Source organism: Somniosus microcephalus, chromosome 25, assembly GCF_052327205.1.
Source record: "Somniosus microcephalus isolate GS21.2 chromosome 25, FLI_Smic_1.0, whole genome shotgun sequence".
Classification (NCBI taxonomy): domain Eukaryota; kingdom Metazoa; phylum Chordata; class Chondrichthyes; order Squaliformes; family Somniosidae; genus Somniosus; species Somniosus microcephalus.
The window spans coordinates 53,133,834-53,160,944 of NC_141011.1; the positions used below are offsets into that span (position 1 = coordinate 53,133,834).

General features: G+C 45.5%; 1 protein-coding gene across 1 annotated transcript in view; it reads left to right on the plus strand.

Moving 5' to 3' along the window:
- Positions 1-27,111, plus strand: part of LOC147100810 (tumor necrosis factor receptor superfamily member 5-like) — a 50,096-nt gene that overhangs the window by 13,268 nt on the left and 9,717 nt on the right. The window contains exons 4-8 of the mRNA XM_085967454.1: positions 9,421-9,562; positions 16,175-16,300; positions 18,311-18,457; positions 19,704-19,797; positions 24,187-24,359. Coding sequence (XP_085823580.1) covers positions 9,421-9,562; positions 16,175-16,300; positions 18,311-18,457; positions 19,704-19,797; positions 24,187-24,359 — 682 coding nt within the window. The remainder of the gene's footprint in view (positions 1-9,420; positions 9,563-16,174; positions 16,301-18,310; positions 18,458-19,703; positions 19,798-24,186; positions 24,360-27,111) is intronic.

The following is a 27,111-nucleotide window of genomic DNA, read 5'->3' on the forward strand; positions in this document are numbered from 1 at the left end:
CGAAGGAAGGAACACAAAAGCGACTGCTCGAAGAGAACGATCTTACACTTGATAAGGCTGTCCTTATTGCAGCATCGCACGAAGCCGCAGCGAGAGGCACGGCGGAAATGCAGCTGAAGACAGCGGTACTCCGTGTGGATCAAATGACTTCGGGTACAACGAAATGTTACCGTTGTGGGAAGACAACACACGACCAGAACCAATGCTGGTTTAAAAACCAGGAATGTAGAAAATGTGGCAAACTTCGTCACATAGCTAAAGTATGCCGGTCAGGAAAGAAGACCAGCAACAATAAGTCACCGCAGAAGAAGTACAGAAAGGTACATAAGGTGACTGTGAAGAGTCCAGATGAACTGAATTCGGATTCAGACCCCAACAGCAAGGAACTGGGTAGTCTGAGGATTCACAATGTGAGTAAAGAAGCTGACCGACAAACTATCTGGGTCACACTGCAGATTGCAAAAGTCCAAGTGAAGATGGAAGTGGACACCGGATCGGCGTTGACGGTCATGAATAAACAAGATTACAAAAAGTTATTCAAACATATTCCCCTACGGGATACGGAGATAGTATTGCAGACATACACGGGGCATAAAGTATACCCCATCGGAAAGATAATAGTCAAGGTGAGACACAAGGGCAAAGATCACCAAGGAATGGACTTATATGTACTACCCGAGGGAGGTCCACCACTGCTGGGACGGGAGTGGATCAGGAAAATAAAGATAGACTGGCACTCACTAAACACAATGACAGTAGATTTCGGAAAGAAAGATGTCAAACCTGAACGGTTGTCCAGAATATTGGACGAGGCTAAAGAGGTATTCCAGCAGGGACTGGGAACACTGAGAGGAATTAAGGCAAAAATCAAGATTGCAGAACATGCAAGCCCAAAATTTTTCAAAGCCAGATCGGTACCTTACGTGATACGACCTGCTGTGGAGGCAGAACTGGAAGAGCTTGAACGTGCAGGGGTACTGTCGAAGGTGGACTGGAGTGAGTGGGCCACGCCCATTGTTCCCGTCATGAAGTCTTCATCAAGTAACAAGCCAGGGGGACCGGGGAAGGTCCGCATCTGCGGAGACTTCAAGATCACAGTTAATCCGGTGCTTCACACGGTACAATACCCGCTTCCGCGGATTGAGGATATCTTTGCTTCATTGTCTGGCGGGAAACACTTCACCAAGATAGACCTGGCACAAGCATATTTACAGATGGAGGTCGAGGAAGAGTCACGCCAGTATCTCACAATCAACACGCACAGAGGCTTGTATCGATATAATAGACTGGTTTTTGGAGTAGCTTCGGCTCCAGCAATTTGGCAGAGGGCCATAGAAACATAGAAACATAGAGATAGGAACAGGAGTAGGCCATTCGGCCCTTCGAGCCTGCTCCGCCATTCAATGAGATCATTGCTGATCTTCGTCTGAGATCATAGCTGATCTTACCAGTTCAGTACCCCGTCCCCGCCTTTTCTCCGTAACCCTTAATCCCCTTAGCCTTCAGAAATATATCCAATTCTCTCTTGAAAATATTTATTGAATTAGCCTTCACAGCCCTCTGTGGCAGGGAATTCCACAGGCTCACCACTCTTTGAGTGAAGAAATTCTTCCTCATCTCTGTTTTAAATGATTTGCCCGCTATTTTTAGACTGTGGCCCCTGGTTCTGTGCTCCCCTGCCATTGGAAACATTCTCTCTGAATTCAGCCTGTCCAGGCCTGCCATAATTTTATATGTTTCGATGAGATCCCCTCTCAATCTTCTAAACTCCAGTGAGTACAAGCCCAAACTATTCAATCTCTCCTCGTAGGTCATTCCCGCCATTCCAGGTATCAGCCTGGTGAATCGCCGCTGCACTCTTTCCATGGCAAGAACATCCTTCCGCAGATGGGGCGACCAAAACTGTACACAATACTCCAGATGCGGTCTCACCAGCACCTTGTACAGCTGTAGTAAGGTATCCCTATTCCTATACTCGAACCCCCTTGATATGAAGGCCAACATACCATTTGCCTTCTTAATCGCCTGTTGCACCTGCATGCTCTCCTTCAGTGACTGGTGCACAAGAACACCCAGGTCCCTCTGCACTTCCCCATCTCCCAATCTATTGCCATTTAGATAATAATCCACCCTCCTGTTTTTACCCCCAAAGTGGATAACCTCGCATTTATCCACATTATAGTGCATCTGCCACGTATCCGCCCATTCCCCCAACCTGTCCAAATCGCACTGTAGCCTCCTGACATCCTCATCAGAGCCCACCCCTCCTCCTAGTTTAGTGTCGTCAGCGAATTTGGAAATATTGCATCCAATTCCCTGATCCAGATCATTTATATATATTGTGAACAGCTGGGGTCCCAGGACAGATCCTTGCGGCACCCCGCTGGTCACTGCCTGCCACTCCGAAAACGAGCCGTTTATTCCAACTCTCTGTTTTCTATCCGCCAGCCAGTTCTCTATCCACGTTAATACTTTGCCCCCAATCCCATGAGCCTTAATTTTGCATGATAATCTTTTGTGTGGAACCTTATCGAAGGCTTTCTGGAAGTCAAGGTACACCACATCCACTGGCTCTCCCCCATCTATTTTACCAGTTACTTCCTCAAAAAATTCCAGCAGATTAGTCAAACACGATTTACCCTTTGTAAATCCATGTTGACTCTGTCCGATCCTTTCCCCATTTGTCAAGTGCTCCGCTATTTTATCCTTAATAATGGACTCTAGCATTTTGCCCACAACCGATGTAAGGCTTACTGGTCTATAATTCCCTGCTTTCTCTCTACCCCCCTTTTTAAATATTGGGGTAACATTAGCTACCCTCCAATCCACGGGTACTGTTCCCGAGTCAATGGAGTTCCGGAAGATGATCCTTAGAGCATCTGCTATCTCCAGGGCCACCTCCTTAAGTACCCTAGGATGTAGTTTATCAGGCCCCGGGGATTTGTCGGCCTTCAGTCCCCTCAACTTACCCAACACCATATCCCTAGAGATACTAATTTCTGTCAGCTCCTCCCTCTCATTAGTCCCTATGTTTGTCGATATTCCTGGGAGGTTATTTGTGTCCTCCTTTGTGAATACAGAACCAAAGTATGAGTTTAATTGGTCTGCCATTTCCTTATTCTCCATTATATATTCTCCCGAATCGGACTGCAAGGGACCGACTTGGGATTTTACCAGTCTTTTCCTCCTGATATACCGATAAAAGCTTTTGCAGTCTGTCTTTATGTTTGCTGCAAGTTTACTTTCGTATTCTATTTTCCCCTTCCTGATTAATCCCTTTGTCCTCTTTTGCTGTATCCTGTACTGCCCCCAATCTTCCGGTCTGGTGCTTTTTTTTGCCAGTTGATATGCCCTTTTTTTTTATTTTATGCTGTCCCTAATTTCCCTCGTTATCCACGGTTGAGTCACCTTTTTAGGTTTATTTTTATGCCAAACCGGTATAAACATGTTCTGGAATTCTTCCATTCTATCTTTGAATGCTTGCCATTGTCTATCCACTGTCAATCCCCCCAGAAACACCACCCAATCAATCTTACCCAATTCCCGTCTCATACCCTCGTAATTCCCTTTATTTAAGTTCTGGACCTTAGTCTCTGATTCAATTTCCTCACTCTCCATCTCGACTGAGAGCTCGATCATATTATGATCGCTCTGACCCAAGGGGCCTCGTACAAGAAGATTGCTGATAAGTCCCTTCTCATTGCACAATACCCAGTCTAAAATGGCCTGATCTCGAGTCGGCTCCTCGACATATTGGTCCAGATAACCGTCCCGAAAACATTCCAGGAATTCCTCCTCCTCAGAATTTTTACTAATTTGGGTAGTCCAATCAATATGTAAATTAAAGTCACCCATGATGACAGCTGTGCTCTTATCGCACGCTTCTCTAATTTCCCTTTTTATGCCTTCCCTCACCTCCATATTACTATTTGGAGGCCTATATATCACACCCACTAACGTTTTCCTCCCCTTGCTATTTCTCATTTCTACCCATACAGATTCCGTTTCATCCGAGTTAATATCCTTCCTTTCCATTGCATTAATCCCCTCCTTTACCAGCAATGCTACCCCACCTCCCCTACCTTTTTGCCGATCCTTCCTAAATATTGTATATCCCTGGATGTTAAGTCCCCAGCCTTGCCCACCCTGCAGCCACGTTTCTGTAATCCCAATCAAATCATACTTGTTTACCTCTATTTCCACAACTAATTCATCCACCTTGTTCCTAATGCTTCTAGCATTAAGATACAAAGCCTTCAGGCTTGCTTTTTTCACACTCTCATTATGAATTAGTTTGGCCCTTTGTGTTTCTCTCCTTTGCTTATTGCTTCTCACCTTTCTACCATCTATTTCTAACTTCATATGACTGCCATGGAGCAGGTCTTACAGGGTATTCCAAGCACTCAGTGTTACTTGGACGATATCCTGATTACGGGAGAAGACGAGGAGGAACACCTCACAAATTTGAAACTGGTGCTCACCAGGTTGAAGGAATATGGCCTTCGAGTTAATCGCCAGAAATGTGAGTTCTTCCAGAAACGGATCTCGTACTGCGGTCATGTCATTGACCAAGAGGGCCTGCACAAGTCACCTGACAAGATCGAAGCGGTCGTGAAGGCCCCCGCTCCGGAAAATGTATCACAGTTGAGGTCGTTTCTGGGGTTGATTAATTATTACCATAAGTTTCTGCCAAATCTATCCACGGTGCTGCATCCGCTGAATGCTCTGTTGCGGAAAGAAGTACCATGGAAGTGGAGCAAGGACTGTAAGAAGGCCTTTCGCAGAAGCAAGGCGTTGATTACCTCTGAGGAAGTGTTGGCTCACTTCAACCCAACGCTACCTCTTCGTCTAGCTTGTGATGCTTCCCCTTATGGTATTGGAGCTGTACTCTCACACAAGTTACCAAATGGCTCGGAAAGACCAGTCGCATTTGCGTCCCGATCATTGACCTCCGCTGAGCGAAATTACGCTCAGATAGATAGGGAGGCTCTCAGCCTTGTGTGGGGAGTAAAGAAATTCAATCATTACCTGCAGGGCAAGAAGTTTACATTGCTGACAGACCACCAGCCGTTGGTGTCCATATTCAACCCTAACAAGGCCGTTTCCACTATGACAGCACAAAGGCTACAGAGGTGGTCCGTTCTACTAGGGGCACACCAATATGACATCGAATACAAAAGGTCCAAACAGCATGGAAATGCTGATGGGTTATCGCGCCTACCGTTGCCAGTGGAAGAAGAGGCGACTACAGTGGACCCAGTGGAGATGTTCCACTCAACCATAATGGAATGCCTACCAGTAACAAATTCCATGATCGAAAAGGAAACAAGAAATGACCCGACTCTCTCACGAGTCTACGATTTAACGGTGGAGGGATGGCCAGTACATGGCGAACCAATGCTGCCAGCATTTTCGCACAGAAGAGAACAGCTGTCAGTGTGCCGAGGAACCTTGATGTGTGGATCTAGAGTGGTGATTCCACCCAAACTCCAGCAGAAAGTACTAAAGGAGCTTCACGAGGGGCATCTGGGTGGAGTGAAAATGAAGAACCTAGCTAGAGCGTTTGTGTGGTGGCCAGGTATTGATGGAGACATCGAAGAAATAACCAAGAGCTGTCTAGGATGCCAGAAGGTCCAAAACGCGCCACCACAAGCTCCTCTGCATCCATGGGAGTGGCCCTCATCTCCATGGCAAAGGGTACATATCGACTTTGCTGGTCCATTTATGGACTCAATGTTTTTAATCGCGGTGGATGCACACTCCAAGTGGCCGGAGGTAATAAAAATGTCCTCCACCACCACGGAAAAAACCATCACAGTATTAAGGACCATATTTGCCAGGAATGGGCTGCCGGAACAGATCTGTTCTGATAATGGACCGCAATTTGTGTCCGAAGAATTCAGGAAGTTCTTAAAAAGCAATGGGGTTAAGCACTATACGTCCGCCCCATACCATCCCGCCACCAATGGATTAGCTGAAAGGTTTGTCCAGACCTTCAAGAAGGCCATAAAGGCCATGGGTAATGAAGACATAAATCTACAACATAAGGTAGATAACTTCTTGTTGGCGTACAGGAATGCAACACATGCGGTCACAAACCAAACTCCCGCCATGATGTTTTTCAATAGAAGAATAAGATGCCGGCTGGATTTGATTAAGCCAAACGTCAGAAGGGACGTAGAGAACCAGCAATTTCAAGGCATGAATGAAAGGCCAACTAGATCCTTTCAGATAGGTCAACAAGTTTTGGCCCGGGACTACCGTACCGAGAAATGGCAGCCTGGAACTATTGGAAAAAGGCTAGGACCATTGATGTATACCGTGGACATTGGTGAAAGCATCATAAGGCGCCATGTTGACCAGATCATAGAATCATCCACAAAGGCCCAACCTACTCCACAACTCTATACGTCTAATGTTGAAGCAGAGATACCCAGAGCATCAACCTCCGATCCGGTAATACTGGAATCTGATGAACCTGAAACGGTCCTTCAAGCCGAATCGACCTTGCCAGAAGAACCTACTACACCACCGAGGCGTTATCCGGACAGAGTCCGGAAGCCTCCAGAGAGACTGAATCTGTGAACTGTTTCACATAAAGTTGTATATATGTTAAGATGTTATATTAATGGGAATATGTATATATTGTTAACCTAAAAAGGGAGGATTGTAGTGTATGTAACGTTCCACCTTTAAGAGAACTATTTTAAGGGTTGCACTACTTTGTCTTGGCTACTGTATACTGTAATACCGGTGGTGACCACACCGGTATATAAGTGCTGTGTAAGGATTGATTGGGCAGATTCGCCCTGACCTTCGAATAGTAAAGTCCTGTTAAAGTCACTCTTGTAGTCTGTGTATTAATTCACCATATAACCCACAGACTTTACAAAGTTCCTTGGAGTCCACATCACGGAAGACCTCTCCTGGTCCCTCAATACCTCCTCTCTGGTGAAGAAGGCCCAGCAGCACCTATATTTCCTAAGGAGGCTGAAGGGATGTAACCTGTCACCCCTGATCCTCTCTAACTTTTACCGCTGCACAATAGAGAGCATCCTGACGAACTGTATCACAGTATGGTATGGCAGCTGTAGCTACTATGACCGGAAAGCCCTGCAGCGGGTAGTCAAAACTGCCCAACGCATTACCGGCACCCAGCTACCGACCATAAGAGCACATATACCAGAAACGCTGTTTACGGAGGTCACGGACCATCATTAAAGGCCCTACCCACCCCCAGCCACAGACTGTTCGCCCTCCTGCCATCTGGGAGACGCTACAGATGCATTCGCACCCGAACGACCAGATTTAGGAACAGCTTCTTTCCCAGGGCTGTCATCCTACTGAACTCCACAAATAAACTCTAAAGCCTGCACATCTGCCAATGCACTTTATTATGGTTATGTTTATGTTAATGCATTACAAGCCAAATGTATGTTGAATGTTTAAATATCTTAATCTAAATGTACACTCTCTGGAGCCGCAAGCCTACATTTTGTTGTACTGCACTTGTGCACTAACAATGACAATAAAAGTTGATTTGATTTGATTTGAAAAAGAAAGCTCTGCTCCACAATAAAGGAAAATTGAAGCCTTTGCAGATCGACCTAATTCTACAGGGTAGTGGAGGTAGAAAGCCTAGGCCAATGACTGCTATTGTCTTTTATTGCAAATTAATTTAACAGAAGTATTCTATTGCTGTCTCCATTCCTTCACATAGTTTATTTTATTTTAGAAGAGATATTAGATTACTAGCAGGCTCGATTTCAGCTCCATACTGAGTGCACATCAGCTGAGGCTGTTAGGACTAAAGTGTCGGCAATTGCATTGTAGAAAAGGGATCACTGGTTCCACTGTCTTTAAACAAATCCATTACATCATTAATAGATTTTTAAATAAATGTTATGTTGTAAGTGTGGGGAAATATGTATGCTAATTACATACACTTCCTTTAAGCCTTTGCCTTTTTTTTCATTCCTTTCAATCATCAGCTCTTCTTTGTTTGGAGCTTCCAGCTGTTAGATAATTGAATTTCTTCTTAGTAGAATTGGGAATTTTAGCCAATTATGGTGCTATTTTAAATATATTGCTGCAACATCTGATTGTCACAGCACAGGTTTACTGTAGTTAGCAGAGACATTTCTTTACCATAATAGATGTCATCAGCATGATGTCACCAAGCTAGCAGTACTAGGGACACTCTGGTCATATCTAGCTATATCATTAAAATACCTGTTTCTATAAGTGTCCATAGCCTATGGCTATATTCACTGGTAAAGTCACTTTAAAGTATCACACATGCTCAGTAGAAACCACAAATACCAGTCTCAAGTAACCTACCTGTTAATATAGTTAGGAAAACCTACCAATCGTGAACTAGTAGCCCACACAAATCAAATCGCTTAACCTTTTTTTCTTCAAAGGTATCAGCCAGGACTCTGCCACAAAACAATCAGTTAAATTGCTCAAACATTTATTTTTTATTGTTCAGTGGTCATGATTTCTCTGCGAGACAATTTTTATGCCTAAAATGATTCCGTTTATATAAAGTCCGCTCCTGTTAATTCAAAGTGATATTGGGCTTAAAAAATGTAAATAAACCCAGTAATTCAAATAAAGTTACTTTGAATTAACAGGAATAGTCTGTGCACTTGCAAAATACAATTTATAACCAAACACAAAAGTGTGTTAATCACAAAAAATATTTATAAACTTATATAATTGTAGAGATCCTGTTGAAAATCTGTCCACTAAATTTTGCTGTCCATCTTCGTTCTTTTAGTTGTAATCCTGAATCTATGCCTCCTTTTAACTGGCTGCAGAGTCACCATAGCAAAGTAAAACAAGTTTAAAAAATATCGACAGTGCTGTCTGCAAAGTGATATTGTTTAAAAAATAAAAAAAGTTTTCCCAGTTGCAAGAATGCTTTTTCATTCCTTATCAAGGTAATTGTTACCTTTTACCCTCAATTTATAAAACTTTTTAATTGTATGTAAATATTGTAGAATTTCCTGAGGCTTTTTTTCCAAGCACTTAATATTTGAGTACTGTAATATTTGAAAGCAAAGTTTTATTTAAGGATTATTTGAACTAAGTGTGCACTTTCATATTTATAAGTTCTAAGTAAAACAGAAATCCTGTTATAAAAATCAGCTATGCCGAATGCTCCTACTGAAGGTGTTTCATTCTGACTGATGGCCAGCTTTGATGGGGGTGGAGAATTCCACAGCTCAGGATATCCCCCTCTATTGAAGGAGGCTAGGATGGAGTTGCAAAGTTGGCTAGTAGGGGAAAATGGGACACAAAGTAAATATAACCATGAAAGTGCATGACAGTTCCCTTATATTTCAATATAGATTTGTTTCAGTTCTGACGAAAGGTCATCGACCTGAAACATTAACTCTGTTTCTCTCTCCGCAGATGCTGCCTGACCCGCTGAGTGTTCCCAGCATTTTCTGTTTTTATTTCATCCTCGTCCTGGTTTTTGAACTACAACCTGTGATCTGTTGTAGCTCATTGCAGTATTACCACCAAGGAGAGTGCTGCTCAATGTGTTTACCGGGTAAGTGATTGAACGATCGTCACCACCACACACACTTGTAGTCATTTTCTTTAACTTTCAAAAGCGCTAATGTTGTGGTTTTCTTCGTATAAAAAATGCACCATGAATAAATGTTCTTTTACTAGTTCCAGCTGCCTTCTCATGGGACTCTTTCCCCTTCTCCTTTAGTATTATTTAAGGTCTGTATTTAATTTTTCTGTAAAGAATATAAGTTTCTCATAAATATACTGATGACTAATTCTTTGAGGTTTTAAAGCTCATTAATAGTTGTTATACATCTACCCAGTAGTATTTATAGGACAAATTTCTGTATACGTGTTTGTAGTTTTACCAGAATATACTTTGGAATATTCATTTTCAGGTTTTCTGACTTAAATCATAAATAAGACTAGGCTCTGTGGAAGATGCTCGCTGAGGTTTCACATTTCAATACTCCTGTTAACATATTAAAACAACTTTTGTACATTTATAGAATTGTTCATAGATATTGGGATGGTGCTGGAGGAGTTTGGGACATTGGCTGAAAGGTATGATTCTGTGAGGATATCTGTGTCAGGCTGTGGCTTGACTAGTCTGTGGGACAGCTCTCCCAATTTTGGCACAAGTCCCCAGAGGCAGACTTTGCAGGGTTGACTGGGCTGGGTGTGCCGTTGCCGTGTCTGTAACTGGTGCCGAGGCCGAAGCCGCGTGGTCCGTCCAGTTTCATTCTTATTATTTTGTTTCGTAGCAGTTTGTTACAACTGAGTGGCTTGCTTGGCCATTTCAGAGGGTAGTTAAGAGTCAATCACATTGCTGTGGGTCTGGAGTCACATATAGGCCAGATCCGGCAGATTTCCTTCCCTAAAGGACATTAGTGAACCAGATGGGTTTTTACGACAATCCGATAGTTTCATGGTTACCATTACTGATACTAGCTTTTTATTCCAGATTTATTAAATTGAATTTCAGTTCCCCAGCTGCCGTGGTGGGATTTTAACTCACATCTCTGGATTACTAGCCCAGTGACATTACCATTATGCTACCATTCTCCTATCCTCAGATAATGAAGCAGTCCATGCCCACATGCAACAAGACATGGACGACATTCAGGCTTGGGCTGATAAGTGGCAGGTGACATTCGCGCCACAGAAGTGCCAGGCAATGACTATCCCCAACAAGCGAGAGTCTAACCACCTCCCTTTGACATTCAATGGCATTACTATTGCTGAATCCCCCACCATCAACATCCTGGCGGTCACCATTGACCAGAAACTGAACTGGACCAGCCACATAAATACTGTGGCAACAAGAGCAGGTCAGAGGCTAGGTATTCTGCGGCGAGTGTCTCACCTCCTGACTCCCCAAAGCCTTTCCGCCATCCACAAGGCACAAGTAAGGAGTGTGATGGAATACTCTCCACTTGCCTGGATGAGTGCAGCTCCAACAACACTCAAGAAGCTCAACACCGTCCAGGACAAAGCAGTCCGCTTGATTGGCACCCCATCCACCACCTTAAACATTCACTCCCTGTGACTCAGCTGATAGCATTCTCACCTTAGAAGGTTATGGATTCAAATCTTACTTCAAGATTTGAGCACATAATTTAGGCTGACACTTCAATGCAGCACTGAAAGAGTGCTACATTATCAGAGATATATCAACTTGCATTTACATAGCGCCTTTAACATAGTAAAACTTTCCAAGGCATTTCACAGGAGTGTTATCAGGCAGAATTTGACACCGAGCCACATAAGGAGATAAGCTTGGTCAAAGAGGTAAGTGTTAAAGAGCATCATAAAGGAGGAGAGAGAGGCAGAGAGGTTTAGGCAGGGAATTCCATAGCTTAGGGCCCAGACAGCTGATGGCAAGGCCGCCAATGGCTGGGCGAAGGAATACCAAAAAATCATGTAATGCCTTCTTAACAGACTGCAAAGATTTAGGCCGTGATTTCCCCTACCTCAGCGGGTCCAGTGGGGCTGGGGTCAGTAGTGGGTCCCGGTCTCCCTGCTGCCTCCAGCCCACTGTCCAAAGTGATCTTACCATGATTGGGCTTGTTAAGCCCGCCCAGTACGTTTGCCGGCCAATTGAAGAAAGTAGGTCTGATGACGCGCAATCAGCCGGTTTCCTTAAAGGGACCATGCGCAAATTTATTTTGACAGTTGTGCTGTCAGTTTTCTACAGCATTGAGGTGCTGCAAACACTGATGAGCACTGCACAGAGGTGCACGGCTGCACCCAGGCTCTCCCATGACTCCCTCCATATGCTTATGCAGAGAGTCACAGCACACAGGGAGGTTCTCTTCCCTTCCAATGGGCGGAAGAGACCTCCCCAGGAGATCAACGCAGCCTGGTTGCACATTGCACAGGAGGGCACAAGCAGGGATGTCGTCAGGAGGACCAGGCTGCAGTTGTGCAAACCTTTCAATGATCTCAGTAGATCACGAAATGTTACTGCAAAGCCACACTCAACCTCATCCTGCTGTGCCACTCATCACATTAATTACGGACTCCTCCATTCTCTGCAGCCTCGCAGTTACCGTGGTTGCAAACCCTGTCAGAACCTCCTGCACCTGTTCCTGAAGCTCCAGCACCGCTCTCTTTCTGGATGGCCCCAGAGGCACAGCGTCCACTTGCCGCTGAGCAGAGCTAGGAGCGTCCAGCGCCCTCAGACGAGGACTCTCCTCTGCTGTCCTTGTCTCCACCATCTGCTGATGTTCACTTGTGAGCTGACGCTCACTTGTGAGGCGACCACACTAACCTATCTCATGAATGACCCACCGAGGTGTGCGTGGCTGCGCTCATTTCTGCTGACGTTGCTCCCTCAGAGGCTGCAGCTTCCTCTGAGGAGTCGTCCGGCTCTTCCTCCTGGACAGTGGGGAGGGAGGCTCTCGATGGTCCCATGGGGGAGTAAAGGCATGAGTTAGACATGTGATATTTACATAGCAGACACATCCCATTGTGCAGATGATCAGAACTCAATTTGTATGAATTTCAGATGCCATATCAGTCACTCATGAAATCTAAATGAGAGGGTTTCAAATCTATTCAGTCACCAACTTGCTCTACTGTGCCCGTCTCTCTGTTCACCACTTCCAACTCCTCTGCACCTCCGATGATCTCGATAGCAGCCTCCTCAGCGTTGGTTAAATGTGCCATGGAAGGTGGCCCTCCTCCTGTCCTCCCCCTCTCCCTCTTATTACAGGTTCTCTTTTCCTGCAATGAGGGAGACAAGTGGAGTTTTGAGCAAGAATGTTGCAGTGAGTGTAGTGGATCCATAGCTTAGATGCTTAGAGAGAGACAAAGATGGAGTGAGGTGCCAGTACCAAGGGCCCTCCCTGTGTGTTGTTAGTTGTTGCCATTGCATAACATGCCCACATGCAACAAGACCTGGACAACATTCAAGCTTGGGCTGATAAGTGGCAGGTAACATTCGCGCCACACAAGTGCCAGGCAATGACTATCTCCAACAAGCAAGAGTCAAACCACTGCCGCTTGACATTCAACGGCATTACCATCGCCGAATCCCCCACCATCAACATCCTGGGGGTCACCATTGACCAGAAACTGAACTGGACCAGCCACATAAATACTGTGGCAACAAGAGCAGGTCAGAGGCCAAGTATTCTGCGGCGAGTGTCTCACCCCCTGACTCCCCAAAGCCTTTCCACCATCTACAAGGCACAAGTCAGGAGTGTGATGGCATACTCTCCACTTGCCTGGATGAGTGCAGCTCCAACAACACTCAAGAAGCTCGACGCCATCCAGGACAAAGCAGCCCGCTTGATTGGCACCCCATCCACCACCTTAAACATACACTCCCTCCACCACCGGCGTACCGTGGCTGCAGTGTGTACCATCTACAAGATGCACTGCAGCAACTCGCCAAGGCTTCTTCGACAGCACTTCCCAAACCCGTGACCTTTTCCACCTAGAAGGACAAGGGCATCCGGCGCATGGGAATACCACCACCTCCATGTCACACACCATCTTGACTTGGAAGTATATCGCCGTTCCTTCATCGTCGCTGGGTCAAAATCCTGGAATTCCCTTCCTAATAGCACTGTGGGAGCACCTTCACCACACGGACTGCAGCGGTTCAAGAAGGCGGCTCACCACCACCTTCTCAAGGGCATCACCCACATCCTATGAACGAATATTTAAAAAATCAATCCATGCTAATATATTACCCCCAATCCCATGAGCCCTGATTTTGTGTAATAACCTCTTGTGTGGCACCTTATCGAATGCTTTCTGAAAATCCAAATACACTACATCCACTGGTTCCCTTATCTACCCTGCTAGTTACAACTTCAAAAAACTCGATTAGATTTGTCAAACACAATTTCCCTTTCATAAATCCGTGTTGACTCTGCCCAATCATATTATGATTTTCTAAGTGCCCTGTTACCACATCCCTATTAATAGATTTTAGCATTTTCCCTACTATTGATGTCAGGCTAACTGGTCCATAGTTCCCTGCTTTCTCTCTCCCTCCTTCCTTGAATAACGAGGTTACATTTACTACCTTCTAATCCACGGGGACCATTCTCGGATCTAGGGAATTCTGGAAGATCAAAACCAATGCATCCGCTATCTCTGTAGCCACTCTTTTAAAACCCTAGGATGTAGGTCATCAGGTCCAGGGGATTTGTCGGCTTTTAGTCCCATTGATTTCTCCAGTACAATTTCTTTACTAATAATTTCTTTAAGTTCCTCATTCTCACTGGACCCTTGGTTCCCCATTATTTCCAGAATGTTTGTTTTTTATGTCTTCTGTGAAGTCTTTTGTACAAAGTGTTTCTTTAATGTCTCTGCCATTTCCTTGTTCTCCATTATAAGTTCTCCTGTCTCTGCCTGTAAGGGACCCACGTTTACTTTTGCTAATCTCTTCCTTATTACATACCTATAGAAGCTTTTACAATCTGTTTTGTATGTCTCTTGGCATGTCTGGTGTGGTACTGAAGTGGAAAGGCCTGGCAAATTTTCTTCCCTGATCTTCCCCCTCTAGATAGTAGAAAAGAGCTTAAAATTGAGGAGCCAGGTTCTCTTGGGACTTTTAAGAACATAGGAACAGGAGGAGGCCATTTTGTCCCTCGAGCCTGTTCCGCCATTCCATGAGATCATGGCTGATCTGCGGCCTAACTCCATATACCCACCTTTGCCCCATATCCCTTAATACCTTTGGTTAACAAAAATCTATCAAGCTCAGATTTAAAATTAATAATTGATCCAGCATCAATTGACATTTGCGGAAGAGAGTTCCAAACTTCTACCACCCTTTGTGTGTAGAAGTGTTTCCTAATTTCACTCCTGAAAGATCTGGCACTAATTTTTAGACTATGCCCAAGTCCTAGACTCCCCAGCCAGCGGAAATAGTTTCTCTCTATCCACCCTATCTGTTCCCCTTAATATCTTGAAAACTTTATCAAATCATCCCTTAACCTTCTAAATTCCAGGAAATACAACCTTAGTTTGTGTAATTTCTCCTCGTAATTTAACCCCTGGAGTCCGGGTCTCATTGTGGTAAACCTACCCTCCCTCCAAAGTCAATATATCCTTCCTAAGGTGTGGTGCCCAGAACTGCTCACAGTGCTCCAGGTGTGGTCTAACCAGGGCTTTGTATAACTGCAGCATAACTTCTACCCCCTTGTACTCTAGTCCTCTAGATATAAAGGCCAGCATTTAATTAGCCTTTTTGATTATTTTCTGTACCTCGTCATTACATTTTAGTGATCTATGTACCTGGACCCCCCAAGTCTCTTTGGACGTCCACTGTTTTTAGCCTTTCACCATTTAGAAAGTACCCTGTTCTACCCTTTTTAGGTCCAAGTGGATGACCTCACATTTGCCTACATTGAAATCCATTTCCCACCGTTTTGCCCATTCATTTAATCTATCGCTATCTCTTTGTAATTTTATGCTTTCATTTACAATGCCTACAATGCCGCCTATCTTTGTCATCGGCAAATTTGGTTATGTGGCTATTAGTAGAAGGAATAACATGAAGGTTTCTGATATAGCTTGCTGACGGGTTACCTTTAGTCCTAAAGCATAAGATGACAGAGACACAGAATGTCATAACAAACCTACAGTTGGCACCCACGTTCTGACTTCCCCATGCCAACACCCTCTGCTGACCGTCTCTCCAGGAACAGGTTACCTGTTAGCATTATCAGAGAGAAACCTTTTTGCTGATCTCAAGTAAGCCAGATAGATATTTACAGCAATCCGATAGTTTCATGGTTACCATTACTGATACTAGCTTTTTATTCCAGATTTATTGAATTAATTAACTGGATTTGAACTCATGTCACTGAATTATTATTCCAGGCCTCTGGATTATTGGTCTAGTAACATAACCACAATGCTACCGTTCCTAGGATTGTTATTAATTGATCTGTATTTAGTCTGATTTCTGATGAGTAAGCTCCTTGATTACACCATAGCCTTCCTATTCTTCCTGAACTGCTGTTATTCCTGTCCTAAAAATAATAAAGTTTCTCTTGAGTTCCAGTTTTATTTTTCCATCGATTTTTTGGCAGTAAAATGCTTTCTGACAACAGTTTTCTGGGAGCAGTACAAGGCTTGTAATTCCATAACTGACTTTTGCAATACACATTTTTTTTCCTCGCAGGCTATATCGTATCTAAACATTGCACTAAAGAAGTTGGCACAATGTGTAAACCATGTACAGCTGGAGAATATATTGAACATCCCACTGGTGCAGAAAAATGTCTTAAATGTAAAGCTTGTGATCAAGGTAAATATCACAGTAATATTTATTTTAATTGTTTTTTAAGAGACCTGAGTATTTTCTCAGGAACAGTTTTCAAATACAGTAGTTGTTTGAAAATGCCTTGATTTTAGCAAAACATCATAGTTGAAGGTTTTCCTTAAATGTGTTTGCTTCTATTGCTCTTGAACATACAGTATTTACTAAGTAATATTTGTTGGTGAGTTACAGATCCATGATTTTGTGACTGCATTAATGGTGAAATCGTGCACTTCAACTTCAAATCTGATATGGAATTTCCGGTCATCAAAATCTTGTTTTGGTGTTCGGTGTGATCAGATTAAATCTCAGTGACATTATCTCATTCCTTGTTACGACATTTTTTCTCTCCCCTCCTTTCCCACGGATGCTGACTTCTGGTAAGTGGTTGCACAGGTACCAGCAGCTCTCCTGTCCCTCACCCAAATGGTCATTATTCATGCATGAGGCATTATTCATGCATGAGGCATTATTCATGCATGAGGCATTCTAGTGAGCACTGGCATGTTTTTGAACTGTGGGGGGTGGGTATGGCTGTGACAGCCAAGTCCGATTCTTTTGTCACTGAATGTGGTAGAGGTCAGTTCACAGCTATGGGGAATGGGAGCAGTGGCTGAGCCTTCTGCCCGAGGTCAATGATGCCAATTATAGTACCGCTACAGTTACTCTGGTTGAGCTTAGCTAATTCAACATAAACCAGAGATTGAGCCTGGAACTTCTGTGACTCAGTATCAGACTACCTGGGGCATTTCCTCACTAAGCTATTGAGGATGAAAAACAACTACCTGCATATTTAATATAAAATATAAAGTGCTGGAAGCACTCAGCCGGTCAGGCAGCATGTATGGAGAGAGGTAGGTAGGGTTAACGTTTCAGGTTGTTGACCTTGGACAGTGGCCTTGGAGGGGGTACAGCGCAGACTCGCCAGAATTAGACCAGGGATTGAAGGGTTAATTTATGGGCACAAGTTGCATAAATTTGGTTTGTATTCCCTTGAGTTTAGAGGTTGTGGGCTAAACTAATCAAGGTCTTTAAAATGTTAAAGGGATTTAATAGAGTCACTTTCCTCTGATGGGGGAATCCAGAACAAGGGGCATAATCTTAAAATGAGAGCTAGGCCATTTAAGAGTGAAATCACAAAGCACTTTTCCCACAAAAAGGGTAGTGGAAATATGGAACTGTCTCCCCCAAAATGCTGTGGAAACTGGGTCAATTAACATTTTCAAGACTGCATTTGATTATCAAGGGATGTGGAGAAACAGATGAGCCATGATCTAATTGAACAGGCTCAAGGGCTGAATGGCCTACTCCCGTTTCTATATTCCTGCAGAACTGGGTAAGATTTTCATTAGTTGCCAACAAATTTGTAAGAAAGGAATGCCAACAAGACATGAAAGGAGTTAAGTGCACCAACAGATGAGCCAAATGGAATTTTTCCCATTCTTTTTATATTCTACTTCTGTAAGTGAAAGCCAAGCCACTCAGAACAAATGATTAAAAAACTGATTAATGTAAAAGCACACAAGAATCCGAGGGAAACATTAATATAAACTGAAAAATGTGAGCCAGAAAATAACCACTCAGAATCACTGAGAAAAAAAGTAAGTAAAGTAGTTTCAAAGGAAGGGGGAAAATGAAACATGAAAATAAACCAGAAAGATCCAATGAGAACTAGATACTGAAAAAGCAAGGACAAGACAGCAGCTTTGCCACTCTGGGACCCACCCCCTCCACGATCACAACTTGCCCGATGTCAATGAGTTCGGGGCCTCCAAATCGCGGCCGCCTCTTTTTCGCGAGAACAGACGATCGGCTGTTGCTCCACCAGTTGGTCACCCAAAAGTCAAAATTGACCCCCTTGATTCGAATCTTAAAAGAAAAGCTTCTGCTATTTCATGTTTTGTATCCATTCTCTACCTCCTTAAGAAGGTATGAAGTGAATTAGAAAGTAGTACATATTGATTCTACTTGTACCTCATTAATGTTTTTTCCTTATAGAGCTGGGACTTCAAATTAAACAGCAATGTATCAATGTACAAAATACAGTGTGCGAGTGCAGAGAGGGATATTACTGCACAGACAGAAGCTGTGAGACGGGCAGAAAACACAAAATGTGCCCTCCAGGTGAAGGAGTTAAAGAAAAAGGTATGGTGTTGGATTACCATGCGTTTCATAGCTAAATACTGCCTGGCAGTGGATTTCCTTTTCTCTGCCATACCCCCCAAAATGGGGTGGGGTACCCGCTCCAGAGGATGGAAAATGGGACACGAAGGCCGATTGCCAAATACTCGCCCCTAAAGCGCCATTTGACCCTTGACTGGCCTGCTATATTTAATTGTGGGCAGGACTAGGGAAACTGATCAAATTCGATAAGACTAGAGGGAGCTTGCTCCCAGACCGGCGAGCTGCATTGGGGCAGCCAATTGCCGCCTGCAGCTCGCCAGATATATTCCAATGAGGCCCGTGGATAAATTTAAGCCGGTCTTTGGGCCTCTCTCTTCAGGCGCGCTAATTCATCCCGCCAACCATTTTGTACCCCGTTGCCCAAATCATTGCTTGCCTTTTATTGCCCAAAACTCCAATTTGCCAAAACATGGCTGCCCACATTCCTGTCCACACCAAGTTCCATAATCTCCTCTGCTCATTGGCCTACACTCGTTCCCTGCTACATAATACATTCAATTTAAAATGATTAGCCTCATCTTCAAATCCCTCCGTGGCTTTACACTTTCCTACCTCTGCAACCTCCTCCAGCCACAGATCCTCTCCTGCACCCGACAATCCTCTGACTCTGGCCTCCTGAGCAACTCTCCCTCCTTGTGCCCTACCATTGGTGGCAGAAGTTTTAGTAGCCTCAGCCCTACTGCCTGAATATCCCTTCCTATACCCCAAATTCCTCCAGGAGTAATAGAGTCCCTAACTCTTAGTGGGCTGAGCAGTGCAAACTGCAACCCCAGGCCACTTAGAGGGGATTAAGTACACAAGATAATTGGACCTTAACGAGGCACTATTTACTTATTGAACATGTTTGTAGTCATTGCTGAGTAGTGCAAGCTGTAAACCAACACTGGTTAGGGGTAATTAAGTATACAAGATAATTGCATCTAAACAATGTACCAACTACTGAGTGAACACCTGTTTCTTCCCAAAATACACGGGGTGCTTAACATATTGTATGTGGCAACTTTGTAATTGACAATAATGGTAATACAAAATGGTTAGCAAATTTTGTCCTATTTTAAACATGAATGGTTTTAGTGCAAAAAGTAAAATTATCAGAAGCAGACTGTAGTACATAAAACAGCAACGGGAGCTATGTTTCAAACAGCCCTTAGTAATGTAAACTCAGTTCCAATGATCTAGTATTGACATTGATGCATTTATTTTTCAGGAACACATTTCAAAGATACTGTGTGTGAGATGTGCCCTCCTGGAACATATTCAAGCAATGCTTCATTAACTGAGGCATGTAAGGTTTGGACTAAGTAAGTACCTCAAGGAAACCAGAATTTTTAACTTGCATTGTACAGATGCTATAATTGGCAAACATACAGTAACTTATTTATCCAAATGGGTTGTAGCACAGTGACTTGCATCAATTTTGATCAACTCCACTTGTTGAGTCTTCTCAGTACAGGAGGTGCCTTACCAAGTTCTTCCTGTAATTCACACTCTGCATAACAGGAATAACTAGCCAATTTTTCTTGTGTGATGTTAACAGTTTGGCACACAGTTGAAAAAGTCAGTTTAAAATGCATGGGGGGACTTTAACCCCCAAAAATGGATGGGTTGGGGGTTTTGTGGACGGTTGAAGTGTTAAAAATCTGAATCACGATTCCAACCTGCCCACTTCCAGTTTTAACAGAGGTGGGACAGGGGTGCGGCCAGCCAACCCGGTCCCAGGAGGCAGGTTGGCACTTTAAATATGATAATGAGACTAGCCGCCTTGGATTTAACCTGCTTTGTAGGTTTAACTATGGCCGGCCGGGGTTCCTGGGCCTCAGGAATCTTGGCAGCTGCCGCGAGGCGAGCACGGCCTCGGGGAGCACTCCTTCTGGGCCGGGAGGAGCGGGAGTGCTTCCCCAGTCCTGCAAGCTTCCCCACCATCGTCCCCCCAGGGTAAAGGATCAGACTCCCCCGCTGTCCGGGCTCGCACCGCCCTGGGGCTACAGCCTCTTCTCCAGCGTTCCCCACCCGACTGGAAGCCAGCCTGTCAATCAGGCTAACTTCCAGGTGGGGAACCTGTCAGTGACGTCACACACAACCTGGTTTCCCACGTGCTACTGGTCCCTCCCTCCCGCTCACAGCGTGTCAGAATGTTAAATTTCCCCCCCCCCCCACCATGTGTCTGATCTGCTTCACTTTTTTGATCATAAATAAAACTGCTGTCTGAATGCTGACATCTCTATGTCCATGATGTATCTCCCGATTTTGCCTCACCCTTGGTGGCAGAGCTTTCAGTAGCCTCAGCCCTACTGTCTGGATCTTCCTCCCTATATCCCAAATCCCCCTTCCCTCCCTTTCCTTAGCCCACCAGACCAAACTTCCTCTAAGGTCCCCCCCCCCCCCACCCCCTGCCCTAGCCCTGAACTTGCATCTTTAGTTTCTCTCCTATCTCCCCTCATGCCCTCTCCAAGCTCATCTTGTACATGAGACCCACCTCCTCCTCCCTTGACCATATCCCACTAAACTGCTGACCACCCAACTTTCCTTCCTGGTCCCATGTTAGCTGATGTTGTTAACAGTTCCCTCTCCTCAGGTACTGTCCCTCTCCCCTTCAAATCTGCCACCATCAACCCTCTCAAAAAACCCACCTTTGACCCGTCTATCCTTGCAAACTACTGCCCCATCTCCAACCTCCCATTCCTCTCCAAAGTCCTTGTTGTCACCTCCCAAATTCGTACCCATCTTTCCTGCAATTCCATGTTTGAGTCTCTCCAGTCAGGTATCCGCCACAGTGCTGAAACGGCCCATATTAAAGTCACAAATGACATTCTATGTGACTGTGACCATGGTAAACTATACCTCCTCATTCATCTCAACCTTTCTGCAGCCTTCGACACGGTTAACCACACCGTCCTCCAACGCCACTCCTCTGTCGTCCAGCTGGGTGTGACTGCCCTCGCCTGCTTCTATTCTTATCTATCCAATCGTAGCCAGAGAATCACCTGCATTGGCTTCTCTTCCCGCACCGTTACCTCTGGAGTTCCCCAAGGATCTATCCTTGGCCACCTTCTATTTCTCATTTACATTCTGCCCCTTGGTGACATCTTCCGAAATCACGTCAGGTTCCACATAAACGCTGACGACACTCAGCTCTACCTCACTACCACCACTCGACACCTCCACTCTCTCTGATTTGTCACACTGCTTGTCCGACATCCAATACTGGATGAGCAGAAATTTCCTCGAACTAAATATTGTGAAAACCAGCCATTGTCTTCTGTCCCCATTACAAACTCCATTCCTTGGGCACCGATTCCATCCCTCTCCCTGGCAATTGTCTGAGGCTGGACCAGATTGCTCACAAATTTGGTGTTGTGTTTGACCCTGAGATGAGCTTCAGACCACATATCTACTCCATCACCAAGACTGCCTACTTCCACCTCCGTAACATCGCCCGGCTCCGTCCTTGCCTCAGCTCAGCCGCTGAAACCCTCATCCACGCCTTTGTTACCTCTAGATAAGTGTTCCAATGCACTTCTGGCCGGGCTCCCATCTTCCACCCTACATAAACCTGAGGTCATCCAAAACTCCGCTGCCTGTATTTTAACACGGACCAAGTCCCGTTCACCCATCACCCCTGTGCTCGTTGGCCTACATTGGCTCCCGCTCCAGCAACGCCTGAATTTTAAAATTCTCATCCTTGTTTTCAAATCCTTCCATGGCCTCGCCCCTCCCTATCTCTAACTTCCTCCAGCCTGATACACGAATGCCATACAAACTCATTTTGTGCTTGTCTGGTATTATCACCAGCAGGCATTTCTGGCCTCATGTATTTTAAGGTTTAGAAACAGAAAATATCTGAAGTGCACGACAGATTGATCAGCAGAGAGGAAAAGAAAAGTTAACATTTCAGTGTGATCCTTCAGCAGAGCTCAGCCCTAAGATTTTGGGGTCGATTTTCCCGACGCTGTCGGGAAGAAGGCGGGACTACAACTTTCGGGTTTTAGTCCCGCCCACATTGACGTCCGGCCAATCCGTGTGATTTTCCCTTGATTGACCTTGTTGAGCCCGCCCAGCGGGCTCAGCAGGCCAAGTAAGGGCCACCCGGCAACAGGTGACGCCACAGACTGCAATTTCATCTGTTAAGAGTTCTTGACAGATGAAATATCAGTGTTTCACAGCTGTTTCAAGCTGTGAAACACTGACAGTCTGAGTTCTGACATGAGTCCTTCTGCACAGACTCAGTTAGAACTCACATCGGCACTCAAAGCTGAAGGCTGTCACTTTTCACAGACCGCAGCCGTTCAGCTTTAAGTGCCGGCTGAGTGATGGGCTCCCGACGGCTACAGGAAGAAAGGCTGTGAAGGTAAGTACAGGTAAGTAAAAGTTCTTTACACACTTTAGACACACCAAACACACTTACCTTTGCACTCATGCACCCATCACTCACCTGAGTGCCGACATCGCGACCCCTCCAACTCCTTCAACCCGACGGCCTGCCTGCTCTAACCTGGCGTGGTTTGGAGCCATTGGGAAACCCACACGAAACCCCTCAAAATAGGGATTAGGCTAAAAACTGCCTGTTAACTACCTGTTAACAGGCAGTTAATTGGCACTAATCCCTTCCCGCCTGGGGTCGGCGGGTCCCAGTGCGGGGCGGGTACCCGCTGCCTCTGAAAGTTGCATGGAGCGGGGTTTTGGGCGGGATGGTGTCGGGACCCCCAAAATCGGGATTTTCCCCCCCACACGCCTGAAACCCCGCCTGACGGCTCCACGAAAATCGACCCCTTTGTTTCAATAATAACTCATCCTTATCCCTCCTGAAGCTACTTGAAAATGAAAATAGTTTATTTAAAATAGTTTTAGCAGGTGTCAGCCGTGGCTCAGTGGAAGCATTGCACCTGAGTCAGTAGGTTGTGGGTTCAAGTCCCACTCCAGAAATCCAGGCTGACACTCCAGTGCAGTACTGAGGGAGATGTTAAACTGAGCTGGAAGTAAAAGATCCCCTGGCACTATTTTGAAGAGGAGCAGGGCAGTTCTTCCCGGTGTCCTAACCAATATTTATTTTGGTTAAATAAAATGGATCAGCCGTCCATCATTTCCTGTAAATAGTGGGTTTAACTCAAACTCTACTGGGCTTAGAGTGAGATTTCAATAACAGATTAATTGTAACAGATTTGTTATAATTATACTTAGAAACATAGAAAAATAGGAGCAGGAGTAGGCCATTCGGCCCTTCGAGCCTGCTCCGCCATTCAACATGATCACAGCTGATTCTCTATCTCAATGCCATATTCCCGCTCTCTCCCCATACCCCTTGATGCCTTTGTGTCTAGAAATCTATCTATCGCCTTCTTAAATATATTCAGTGACTTGGCCTCCACAGCCTTCTGAATTCCACAGGTTCACCACCCTCCGAGTGAAGAAATTTCTCCTATGCCAATTTGCTCGTGGCTCTGGTAATAATCCAGAGATTATGACCTTTGTGGTTCTGCTTTTTAATTTAGTCCCTAGCTGCTCAAACTCTCTCAGCAGAACCTCTTTCTTTGTCCTACCTATGTCGTTGGTACCTAAGTGGACCATGACAACTGGATCCTCCCCCTCCCCACCAAGTTATTCTCCAGCCCGGAGGAGATGTCCTTTACCCTGGCACCGGGTAGCAATTATTGTAGAAGTTTGTGCTGATTATTTTTCTGCATTTTCACCAGATGTGAAGAACTCGATCAAAATCAGGTCAAACCAGGGAGCTCTATGAGAGATGTGGAGTGTGAAAAGAAGCCTAATCTGACAGTTATACTGGTGGTTGTTCTCATTGTGATTGGGGCTTTGATTCTGATTGCTGTTTTAATTTGGAAGAAGAGAAAGCATAAACAACATACAGGTGTGTGATTCGATTGATTTACTGTGTGCATCTTCCTGCTCCAGTATGGTTTTCTATATTAGTGTTTTTTTCAGTCAGATTGCGAATAATCCTTTTTTCCAGCAGTGTATACTGCCGTCAAACAACTGTGACACTGTTGCTTTAATCTTGTATTAAACTTGGGCCATGTGGGTTAGGTGACCATTGCCCCCTCTGTACATAAAGGTCTCAGTTTGGTGGTTGTTCTGTTTAATTGGGCTCAACTTAAAGTGCAGATGGAGGTAGTGGCGGGAATGGTACTCACGAGCCCCAAAGCGGGCAGCGCACCCAGAGATCCAGGGATGTGGAGGTCCTGCTGATCTAAGCAGCGGGGCCTCATTAACTTAAAAGTTCCCGGAGTCCCGCCCGATACCCGGCGAGATCCAGTGCCTGGCCGGCGGGGCGGACGGGAACGGAAATCTGGTGGCAGGAGGCCACAGCTGGGAAACCATGGGAACAGTACCCGGCAGCTGGTGGGAGGAAGGGAAGGGTCTGGAGGCGATTGTGGGGTGCAGATGCCATTGGAGAGTGTAGAAGAGGCTGGAGTTCCACAGCGATCGCTCGGAGGCCGGGCCTAGCCTGGGGAAGGCCCAAGGACTCCTTGCGGAGCCTGAGGGGAAGCACTCCTGATCCTCCTAATCCACAAGGAGTTCTGACGAAGTATTTCTTTGAGACTTACCTTGGCCTCTTCTGGCCAGTCGGCGCCTCCCGCCTTGGTTCTGCTGTCGGGCTGCAGGCTGTGCGGGAGCCCTGCCCCCTCCCTTCACTTTTTGTTTATCCCTTCACCGCTTGATGACATCGTCGGGCTGGGACTCTTGAATTTAAAGTAGGCCCCGCCTGCCTGTAGTGGGAGCCTCGGCGAAGAGTAAATGGCGCCGGGCAGGAACGATGTGGCCTCTGGGCCGGTAAGTTGTCCTGACTCCAGAAAAGCATGCAGAATCTGCTCCTGCTGCAGTCGATGGGGGTCGATGTCGGGGAGGAACTCCGAGGTGAAGAGCCAGCAAGCCTCGCTCTTTGCCTCAGAGTCCTCCAAGATCATCTTCCGCTCCAGAGTCTGCTCCGTGGAGCAGGATGAGACGTGCTCACGTTTCTTCTTCCAAAAGGTACACAGAGGGAGCTCTGTGATCCACAGCCTGAAGGAAGAAGACGGCTCGGTGACGTCCTCGCAGCCTGACATACGAAGGATCAGCAAATCCTTTTATGCCGGGCTGTACGACACGAAGCCCACAGACAGCGCAGCCTCCCAGTCTTTCCCGTCATCTATCTCGGAGGTGTTAGACGACAGCAAGCGGGAGTCTGGATCACCCGCTGTCTCTGGACGAGCTGACAGAAGCCGTCCGGTCCTTCGAGACGAGTAAAACTCCCGGAAGCGACGGCTTACCGGTCGAGTTGTATTCGTCTCTGTGGGAATGGATTGGCCCAGACCTGCTGGAAGTGTACGGGGGTATGCTTCTGGCCGGCAGCATGTCAGAATCGATGAGGAAAGGCATCACCCTCATCTACAAGCAGAAGGGGAGAGGGAAGAAATCAGAAATTGGCAGCCCATTTCGCTGCTTAATGTAGACTACAAGATTCTGTCCAAGGTCATCGCCAACAGGGTCAAATAAACACAGAAAATGCAGGAGATACTCAGCAGGTCAGGCAGCATCTGTGTAGAGAGAAACAGTTAACGTTTCAGGTCGATGACCTTTCATCAGAACTGGAAACATAGAAAGATAGAAGATAGGAGCAGGAGTAGGCCATTTGGCCCCTCGAGCCTGCTCCGCCATTCAATAAGATCATGGCTGATCATCCAAATTCAGTACCCTGTACCTGCCTTCTCCCCATATCCCTTGATCCCTTTAGCCTTAAGAAATATATCCAACTCCTTCTTGAATATATTTAATGAATTGGCCTCTACTGCCTTCTGTGGTAGAGAATTCCACAGGTTCACCACTCTCTGGGTGAAGAAATTCCTCCTCATCTCAGTCCTAAATGGCTTACCCCTTATCCTTAGACTGTGACCCCTGGTTCTGGACTCCCCGACCATCGGGAACATCCTTCCAGCATCTAGTCTGTCCAGTCCTGTTAGAATTTTATAAGTTTCGATGAGATCCCCTCTCATTCTTCTAAACTCCAGCGAGTATAAGCCCAATCGACCCAATCTCTCCTCATACATCATTCCTGCCATCCCAGGTATCAGCCTGGTGAATCTTCGCTGCACTCCTTCCATGGCAAGAACATCCTTCCTCAGATAAGGTGACCAAAACTGCGCACAAAAAGAAGGAAATGGAATGGATTTTTAAGCAAGTGTAGGGGCTGGGAAAGGGGGGAGGGAATGAAAGAACAAAAGGGAAGGTCTGTGATAGGATAGAAGGCAGGAGAGGTTAAGAGACATTAAGAGATATTTAAGGCAAAAGGAGATGGTAATGGGACAGGTTAAGAAACAAAGGATGGCTCGAGATAAAGTGTAAATTGTGCTGGCAGAATGAAAGACAGCTGCCATGTGGGAGAGAAGAACAGAAGGCACAAACCAAAAGTGTGGATAAAAAATATATATATGACAGGGGCCAGGTTAAGATCTGAAATTGTTGAACACTGTGTTGAGTCCAGAAGCCTGTAAAGTGCCTAGTCGAAAGATGAGGTGCTGTTCCTCGAGCTTACGCTGAGCTTCTGTGGAACAATGCAAGATCCGAGGACGGTGAGGTCTGAGTGGGAATGGAGCGGTGAATTAAAGTGACAGGCGACCGGAAGC